General features: G+C 37.4%; 1 protein-coding gene across 1 annotated transcript; it reads right to left on the bottom strand.

Moving 5' to 3' along the window:
• Nucleotides 1-4,098: 4,098 nt before the first annotated feature.
• LOC148855191 (protein TIFY 6B-like) lies at nt 4,099-8,299 on the bottom strand. The gene is made up of 7 exons (XM_088984606.1): nt 7,963-8,299; nt 6,519-6,724; nt 6,119-6,411; nt 5,940-6,030; nt 5,502-5,823; nt 5,314-5,371; nt 4,099-4,565 (listed from the first exon to the last, which is right to left on the bottom strand). Exons 1-7 carry the CDS (start codon nt 8,045-8,047, stop codon nt 4,403-4,405), a joined length of 1,218 nt encoding a protein of 405 aa, XP_088840732.1. The 5' UTR covers nt 8,048-8,299; the 3' UTR covers nt 4,099-4,402.
• Nucleotides 8,300-10,484: the final 2,185 nt, after the last annotated feature.

Raw genomic sequence — 10,484 nt, forward strand, 5'->3', positions numbered from 1 at the left:
CATGTAGCGCTAAGGTTTCATTGACCTCATTGCGGAACTCTGCGTTAGTCTTTCCACGGGTGTCCATGGTCGAACCGGCTCCGATACCAATGATACGCTCAAGTTATCTAACAAGAGGGAAAAGGATCTAAAATAAGGAGAAGAGAGAGAGAGAGAGAGAGAGAGAGAGAGAGAGTTTTTGTAGAAAAGCCAATGCCAATTCCATTCATTTAGGCTATATTTATAGCCTTATTATGCTACAAACTGGGAGTAAAAATAGGAACTACTGCCCCTTAATCTTAGGAGCTTATCAACAAAAAACAGAGTGCTCTTATCTAGGAAACAAAATGCACTTATCTAGGAACAGAATTGAAGACTTATCTAATGCACTTATCTAGGAAACAGAATGCACTTATCTAGGAACAGAATTGAAGACTTATCTATTCTAACAGAATTAAAACTGAATGGCTAAGGCTTATCCACAACTAAGAGCTAACATGACCGGGTCTTCTGCTGCTATCCACTTTGATCGGGTCTTCGGCTGCTGTGCGCCTAGTGCATGCATGCACATGCACATATCAAAAGTAAAATAAAAAACAAAATTAAACAAGAATTTGCATTTTTTTACATTTGCACTCTCATGTATTTGTATTAGTGCAAATAAATTTGCACTGCAACTAAACACGGCCATAGGGAAAAACAAATTTAATAGCTGTTTTATTTAATTTCGGTTACATCTTGTTTATTCAATTCAAATTTAAATTCCGTTCTTCTTTTTTTTTTTTTTATTTTGTAATCTTTCTAATCTGACTTTTTATTGTCAAGGTATCAGTATATGCATACATGTTTTGATGTGCAAATGAATGTTATATAAGAACTCTTGACAATAAAAATAAAACGGGATTGTTTATTGATGATCTGAAGCATGAAGCCGGTGGAACTCATCTTGCAAATTTTCTATTGCATCTCAGCCTAATTGATGAATAGTAACAATAGTCATAGGATTTGATATCTTTTATGACAGAAAACAATGGCATAACTTTTCTTTTTATGGGTCGGTAAGGTCTCCTATGGTTGTAGCGGAGATTTGGGATCGAACCCCGCCTACACCTGGGTTGGGGGATGGACTACCCCCGTTGTGTAGCCCTTTAGAAGATATCAAAAAAATATATATCTAACAAATGGAGATGCATCAAATTAAGCTTTTCTAATTTTATATGTAGTAGATTTTCTAAATCCACTTGATGGGATAGGGGTCTGGAATCAAAATCGGAATGGTCCATTCCAATTCCAACCATTTGGTTGGGCAGAATTATAATCTGATTCACGCTCTTGGTGGAATAGCATCTCCCTTTTGAGGGAATGGCCATTCCCTCCCTTTCCCTTGAGAATAGAATCCATTCCAGATAATCTCAATTCTAGTTCCCCACTAAACAAACAGGCAGGGGAATAAACCATTCCAATTCAGATTCCAATGAATTTGAATTTTGTTTCCAAAATGCAATCCAAACAGATCCTAAGCTCTTAAAGAGGAAAATAATATACCAAGTTTTTTGCACAGTTGTCTAGAACTGAAGCCAAGTATTGGCATTGTATGATAAAAATTATTTGCCAACCTCTGAAATAAACTATTCCTATCAGACCCATAGTATAATGACTACCAAATATTTTTCCATAGTTACCATTTGTTTGCAGTGCAATTTTAATTGCACTAGTACAAATGCTTGGGAATGCAAATGAAAAGAGCACAAATTCTGATTTAGGCTGTGTTTCGTTACAGTGCAAATTTATTTGCACTAGTACAAATGCATAGGAGTGCAAATGTAAAAATTACAAATTTATGTATAATTTTGTTTTGAATTTTACTTTGTTCTGTTTTATGTCTTAATTTACTTCATTTGTACTGCAATCAAACAAAATAATATAAAATTTGAAACAAAAATAGGTCAGAATTTATGCTCAAATCATTTGCACTGCCATGGTTTTGCATCAGTGCAAATTTATTTGTATTGCAACCAAACACAGCCTTAATTTTTCTGAGGATTTTACTTGGATTCAACTTTAAACATACAAAGAAGGTAAAAGTGAAAACAAAAACTGAACCAGAATTTACAGTCATAAAGTTAAAACAAAAAATGAACCAGAATTTACACTCTCATACTTCTACATCAGTTCAAATGAAATTGCACTAGAAACAAATTTTGAGAACAAAAATGGAAAAAATATATATATATATATATATATATATATATATATATATATATATATAACAGGTAATAGAATAGGCTTTGATTAGATGAAAGGGTTGGGAGAATGGAGATCAACAGTAGATTTTGGTTTTTTTGTTGTACAAAAAGACAAGCACTATATAGCTGCCGAGATTCAAATAACCAAGTACAAATTAGGGTTTCTTTTGACAGAGAAGCCTCTAAAACCAAATAACTAAACAACGGAATCTTCCAACTAAATTGTGCAGGAAAGTGTCAAATATTTGCTCATATTTTCTATATTATAAAACATGCTCTTTTGTATTCTACACTGGTTTTTCCCATCTTTGATCAACTAACATTCATATATGTATACAGAACAAATAAATATGAAAATCTATGGAATCAACACTTACGGACTTCTCCAAGGTGGGGCTCTATAACTTTATCAGCCTCACTCTCTGTCATTTTATATTGAACTTCATTGTCATCCCCCTAATCTGTCTTATATCAGGAATTAGCTCAGAGCATATTACAGTATTTCCTCTGATTTTTTTTTTTTTTTTTTTTGGGGTGGGGGGGGGTTCACTTTTCACTGTGTCTCTAGCCCTTCTATGTATAACTTTATTTTTTTATTCCTTCTTTTTTATGATGAATAAATTTTAGTATTCTTTTGATGAAATAAAAAAAAAACTAATTATTTTATTTCTGTTTTCTGGGTTTTGGTCTTTGGTCTTTTCACTGTTGGGGCCAATGGGGTTTGTTTTGTTTTATTTTTGGTATTGTACTTTTTTGCTTTCTCATTGGTGTCGGTGGAATGCTGCCGCCGGGGGCTCCACCACCTCCATAATTGCCCATTTGGTCTACCAATTCATGACCCAAGTCTGTCTGTTTGAGATTTTTTTTTTTTTTATATGGGTTATCTTTATGAGAGATTTGATGCATCATATTTATCACGAGACCTAAAAAAACCCACCACTTGCTTCTGCCTCTCTTAACTCCACTCACGTGTAACTCTTGAAAATTCAATTAACTCCTCTCTCTCTCTCTGAGAGGATTGATTGAGTCAAAGAGGGTTTCTTCCTATATACGAACTCCCCTGCAAGATAAGAGATTGGAATCAGAGATGGATTCAAGCCAGTAGATATTGGTCATAGATCCGAAGTTTAAGAGTCACATTCTTCATGGGGAACGCTGCCAGCGTCACAGTCCTTGTGAAACTTGTACAAGAAACGGAGAAGAAGAAAACAACAATATTTCAATTCTCCAAAACCAAATTTGGGGTCCCCACTGGCTTGAATTAAAAGGATGTTAACGTCTTCATCGCTGGTAGATCCCTGAAAGCTATATATTTTCATGTCACAATTCACAAATAGTAGCAGGGAAAAGGGTCCCCTCCCCTGCAGCTGGGTTTGTACTAGTGATGAATTCCAGGCCACACAATCTACAAGAACAAGAGTCCTCTGCGACTCTGCCCATTTTCAGACCGAACCCTATTGGTGGTAAGTCTTCTTTACCCAATTATCAAGTTTCAACCAGACCTTGACCTGGGTGCTACTCTTCTTTTGTCAACCTTTGAGCCCCTACCCAAATGAAGTCTTGGTTCAAATGGGTGAACCTGATGAAACAGACTTCCTGGGACCTGAGGGGACACCCATTAAAACCCTTATTTCCGTTTTCTCTTAAACAGGTGAAAATGTTCCAGTTGTATAGAGTTAAAGACATCAACTAGGATGACTTCCCAACTAGGTATTTTGACTATTTTCCTGCCATCCTTCCCAGAAGAGAGAGCGTTTGAATGCCAAGGATTGCCAACATTGGAGCCTCCTATTCATGCTCTGTTCTCTCTATTAAAAACCACCCAGAATTCAATATGCCAATAAAAAGCAAACAAGAAACAATAACAGGAATATGTACTAAACTTCATAACTTGTATTATTTTTTTTTTTTTTTACAATATCTCGTAGAAGTTAAAATTGTTACAAAGTTTCCTCAAGCGTTCTCGGATGAAAAGGCTCCGATCACATCTACAGGAAAGAGAACCATCTAAAAACATATACTTAAGAGACTTAATTAAGATTTAAGGCCGAAAGAATCGGGATTAAAAATCATTAAAAGATAAAAAAAGGAAAAAAAAGTGGCAAAAATAGCTAATGCATAATAATTCTTCAGGTCATATTTCCGTGGTACCATGCTGCAAGGTATTGTTGCCACCCTCATTCTTGTTGGACCCCAAGCACCATGCCTGCTCCTTGCTGGCTGGGAGGATTAGTGGAAACTGGACCAGATTTTGCAGAAAAACTGAGACTGTTGGATTCAGGGTTGGTGGATTCATCTAATGACTTCTTGTTGATGTTGTAAGGGGTCATGCTCATCATCCTGCATGGCATCAAGGCGTGTTAAGATGGAAAGACAATTATTTACCACCATATTCATGGGGTCTGTCTGTGATTTCATATGAAGAAACAATAAAAATCAATGCTTCCAACACAATTCAGATCTCCTGCCCACTAGAATCCTACCCACAGGAATGGTAACATGCAAATACGTGAGATGTTCTCAATGTGCAGCTGTAGTGATGTCTTGATAGGGTTCTTGTGGGTAGGAGATCCGCGCACCTTCCTGCATTACTCTGGTGTCCACAAAATTCTCCAGTGGTGATATTAATGGTAATATTCAAAACTGCAAAGTTGTGGCCTTAGTTGAAAACAAGAGTAGCTCCAACTACTGACCCTCTCTATAACTCTCAATGCAGAGTACTCTCATATACTCTTACAACTCAACCATAATCCCAACTATTTGGTTCAACGCAGTGAGCTTAAAATTGTTGTGGTTAGACATCATCCAATTAAACCACCCTACATCAATGTACTCGTCCCCGTCTTTTACCAGGTATTGGTAAATTACCATTAGAAAGTACATATTAGAAAGGACCACAGAGTCACTATCCAAATTTCGCAGTTAATAAATCTAAGATAGGAGCAAGCAATTGATTCATGAGCATTTATTTATTTGTTTATTTATTTTTGCAAGAATAAATTAAGAATAACCCAACCCACAATCAACAAAGAAAATATTCACAGATCAACATAAAAAATCATCAATTCAAATAGTTCAAAAAATTTACCTCTCCTTGCGCTTCTCCAGAAACCGAGCCAAGGATGCTTTACGGGCTTGAGGCACAGCTGCAGAATAATAACAAGTGTGTCATTTCCTATGTGATATATTTCGAATATACCTTCAATTGAATATCACATCTCTTATGGTTCAAGAAACTACAGATGTTGAAAGGCCAAAAGAAGTGAGAAGACATACCTGCAGGCATCAGAGTGGGAGCAGCAGAGCCTATAGAAGAAACCATGTTTTGGGGCTCCTGTTGGCAGCTGGGAGCACTCAAATTACCCTTCGGCTTTGAAGCAATTAGCTCATCGGGGCTGCTAGATCCACTACCTGACTGAGCAGTGGCATGTGAACTAACAGAAATGGGGCTTGAGAGACCTGAGCATGGCGATGCAGCATAGGACTGGTTCCCATGCAGACCTTCACTTGCTGCAGGTTTTGGGGTCGGTGCCTGCACTTGAGCTCTTGAGTTTGTCACGGATGACCCACTTGCAGCAAAGAACATAATAGCCTGAGCCTGAACAGAAATTCACCACCATAAAATAAGACCAAGTTTTCTCAGAGATCACGCACACACACACACACACATACATGCACACACACCTATACATAGAGAGAGAGAGAGAGAGAGACCTTTTCAGGAGTGATATCATCATAGACACTGACAGCTCCCCCATAAAAGATGGTCAGTTGAGCAGGTGCTCCTGAGGGCTTTGAAATGTTCCTACAGAGAGATTACAATCCAGTTTAACTTTAAAAGTATCTTTTCAAAAACAGAGTGAGATCTCATGAACCTGAAGATGTTCTATTACCTTGGATCTATGGCCCTTGCCATGGAACTAACTGTAGGAAGAATAGAATGTGAGGTTCCAACAGGAATTCCTCCAAGAGGTTGCTGCTTCACATTAGCAGCAGTCATGCTCTGACCCGTGGTAGCAATGTTAGTCTTGAAGAAAGGGTTGTTCATGGCAACAGAAATTGCTTGGTTAGCTTGAAACATCCTCACATCAGTTGGGCGATGGGTGGCATGGGCATCAACGTGTTGTATAGGATAAGCTGACATTGCATAATGGGTACCCCCTTGCCTATCAAAATTGAAGCTTTTCTGTAAACCAAAAAGCAAAAAAAAAAAAAAACAAGACAGAATCAGATCAACCGGTAAGAAAAGAAATTTATATTAATTTCCTGATGTTAGAGAAGTTGTATAAAAACCTGAACCATGCCAGAAGTTGATTTGTGATTAGGATCAAACGCATCTGCTGTTGCTATAGCAGGAATAAATCCAGAAGAGGCAAGGGGATCAAATACAATCTTTTTTGCCCTGTCTTCTTGACCAGCCTTGAAAGGCATAATAAACTGAGGTATGGCAGAGATTTTGTTTGAGAAAGGCCATTGCATGCCTGGACCTCTCATGAAGACTGCAATTTCCAGAGAAAGCAGAATAACCCTAATTAGTTTCGCTCACACAGATCGCCACTCTCCAATCTTACAAGAAACTGCAATCCGGATCTAACTAAACATCACAGTTTGAGAAATCAAAGAATCAATCTCCAAAGTTGAGCAGATTGACCACAAAACTGATTCAAATTTCAGAATTAACAATTGGGAAACACGCTGGTTGGTTATGTTCCAAAAGAACATAAAATACGTTGCCAATAAAAAAAATGGACCACTGAACAGAAAACAAACAGGAATCTTGAAATTCTTTATGGGAAGCCACAACTAAGGAGTTGCAAAATATTCTGATTGTTCAGTACAGCTATACAAGTGAGATGAAAATGTTTATAAAACACAAATACTCAAATATACGACAGAAAATAGAGTATGAAAACATTTGATTCCTTCGCATAGTTACAGAAACATTTTCCCACATAAAAAAATGGAGGAGCCAAATATAATTAGTTAAATAGCACATGTAACTAACAGGGCGCATGTTAGAGAAGACTTAGCCAAATAAACAATAAAAAAGTACAATAATTAGGGGATAAACACTAACAAAGAACAGAGACCCATTTGCATGGAGATTCAATGAACATCAAAAGGAGATCCTCAGTAGTAATTTCATGCATGTCCATTAGAGGGGGAAAAACCAAAGACCAAAAAAAGAAAAGGTAAATCTAAACGAAAGGAGCAGTCTAAAGTGAGCTTCTGGGTAGTGTTAAGGTAAAAGGCTTATTCATGCGACCAACTTTGAACTACACAGACGCATGGAAGTTAGTGAATCAAAGCTCATCTCTGAAAGCAAAGAAAACAGAACGCAAAAGCAAGAAAACCCCTTTCTTTTCGCATTACATTTAATTCGGACTGTGCGACTCTGTGTAGCTATTGCCCTTGCAGAAGGGCGAAGCTGTTAAAAATTCCTGGCGCACGCTAGCACGTCCACCAGTGAATATAAAACAAAAGAAAATAGCAACAAGTTCCAATACACCATTCAGAATCCAAAGGTTGAATCTCAAAATCAAACAACCCAAACTAAAACGCGGAAAATTTTCAAAAAACCAAGAAAATGTCCAAAAAAAATCAGTCTTCAACAAACGGAACCAGATTCACAACAACCCAGCTCCATTACTAGATATTTAAACATAGCCACAGCGAAATCCAGAGCAACCTTATTAGTTTCAGAGCAGAAACCACGAATTAAGCAAAAGAAGAGTACCTGAATCCTTGCTTGCATCCTTAGTCTCCTCCTTCACAAGCGTCACCAGTTCTTTCGAACTCAGACCCAAGAAATCCCTCTCCATCACGGATTTCCGAACACAAACACCCTAAACCTTCACTCTCGGATCAAACCCAACTCCTCAAATCGCTTCAGCTCGACGAATTCCAAAAACCCAGCTCCAAACATCACCAGAAAAAAAGACCACCGATCCCTCCCACACCTGCCGAAATGTTTCGGTCTCCGCCAGCAAAAGAAAGAGTGAGGAAATGCTTTTAGTTTTAAGACGACCCCTGTGAGTCTTAGAGAAGCGAAAGAGTGCAAAATCTATTATTATAGTCCCTAATTTCACCAACTCGCTATATCGACCGTCCGATCGTTCAGAATCTTTCCGTGCGCTCTATTACCGACTACTCCGGTCATAACCGTTTCTCCCCGTCTCCACCACGTGCGCCAACAATAAATCACACCTTCTGAAAATCGTGGCCACCTGCCGGTGGTGGTCCTCGCGCCGAGTTCAATCGCACCACGTGGCAACTTTCGTGACGAAAATTCATTAAACTCGAGCACGAGACACTCGATTGCTTCTCACCCGATAAAAATCGGCGATGTGAACAAATTCCCCGCCATTTTAATCCCCTCGTGTAATTTAATATTTAAAAATCCCAAAATTAAGATTCTTTACCTCATGGGGTCAACTTTATCCGGAAAGAAAGATCAAATTCGATCATATTCCCGATTAATCGTAGGTAGGGTCGAAAGAGTTTTATTCGAGTGTTTCACGGAACACTACAATACGGTGCAAACCGTTGTGAAAAGTCACAATACTTGATATTATCTGGTCATTTCAGACCGTTAGATGAGTTCACATGATCTTAATAAAGAGTACATGGTCCATGATGGGATGTCAGCACATGATGGATTCCTCATTCCTCAGATAGTGCTGTTTGATCATCCAATGAGGAATCTTTTCTTTGTGGGGCCTACTTTGGGCCATCGGTCACAGCAAGTTGCAAATAAAGCCATTTTTTTAATGGTACAGAAACGTCTAAATATCTACACAAATTGGTTTAAGCCAAATAATTGAAACCAATAACTTTCTTTTAGTGAAATGATGTCATTTACTATACACTGGGGGAATAGGGTTGATGTGGATTGAGCAAATTAGAGATGTGGGCCATTCAAAACTTAGAGAGGTCAGCAATCTAAGCAATCTAATATATGGGTTGATGGACAGAGCATTATGTAGATGTTTTGTGTAAGCGATCTAATATATCAAACTATGATACCAAAAATATATAATACTGGAAAAACTTATAACCTAGGTACTAGTATCATATGATAACGGGAAACCAATCAACTAGTATTCATCAAAATTTATATAAGAGATTTTTATTGGTCGAAGTTCGTCTAATAGTATAATGTTGCATTTTGCATTCCTTATTTTTAGGATTTATCTTCTTTTTCCGGTTAAAATGTTTTACAGACAATAAATTTTTAACTGCAAAAAGAAGATAAGTCCTTAAAATAAAGAATACCAAATGTAGCCTATGTCCCGTTCTTGCAAAAGAAAAAATAAATCACCAATTACATATTAAACCTGATTTAATTTCATATATTCAATAAGAAACCCAAATCAAATTAATCTCATAGGCATAGTTACTTTTGTACTTGGTACGAGGTGGTCATTACCAAGTTGTTTCATTAATTATAACTATCATTGTATTTGGCTAGCAAAAGATCTAGAGTTCTCAATACGTCGGTCCTAGGCCGGTCATGGTGAACCTAGTTCCTAGCCTTGATAAATGAAACACATGAAGCTGGTCCTAACAAGGGTATGTATGTATATACCATGGTTTTTAAAAATGAACCGGTGATCGAACCGGCCAGGGATCTGGTTATTGGTTCAAATAGTTTGATCGTTCGATCCAAACAATTGGCCTGTTCTGACAAAAGAAATTAAAAATTAGAAAACGGTCAAAATGGTTCGAACGATTAATCGGCCAGTTTAGCAATTTGTTGATCAAAATCAACAAATTTAGGGAAAAAATGGTTTTGAAAGAAAATGGAACCGGTTTAGCGTTTTGCTGACCGGCCGATTTAGTACAGTGGTATGTACTAAACCCACCCTGACAAGGCCATGTAAGTATTAGACCTACTATTTACCCTCCTTTCTTTCTATAATGTGTTTAACCAAAAGCCTTGACTATTAGAATGTGTTAAGTCAATCCATTCAACCTTTTTAGGAGCATAACATATCATCACGCTTTTGCAATTAACAAATTGCATTTCCCTTTGACGGCTTTCACTCTACTCTAAGTGTCATTTACTCCTACCTAGCCCTTTCAGTGATTTGAACATCAAACCTACAACGTGGCGTACGCTTTAACATGCTTAAGCAATACACCAGAAATCTTTAAGAATATTTGAACTTATAAAACCAATATATTCAAACTTTAGGACCTTAACACACAATCACCCTCTCTATATATTTGAGATAATCAGGTCAGAATGAGTAAAAT

The sequence above is a fragment of the Nelumbo lutea genome, chromosome 4 (genome assembly GCF_056320005.1).
Source record: "Nelumbo lutea isolate HS-2025 chromosome 4, American lotus-T2T, whole genome shotgun sequence".
Classification (NCBI taxonomy): domain Eukaryota; kingdom Viridiplantae; phylum Streptophyta; class Magnoliopsida; order Proteales; family Nelumbonaceae; genus Nelumbo; species Nelumbo lutea.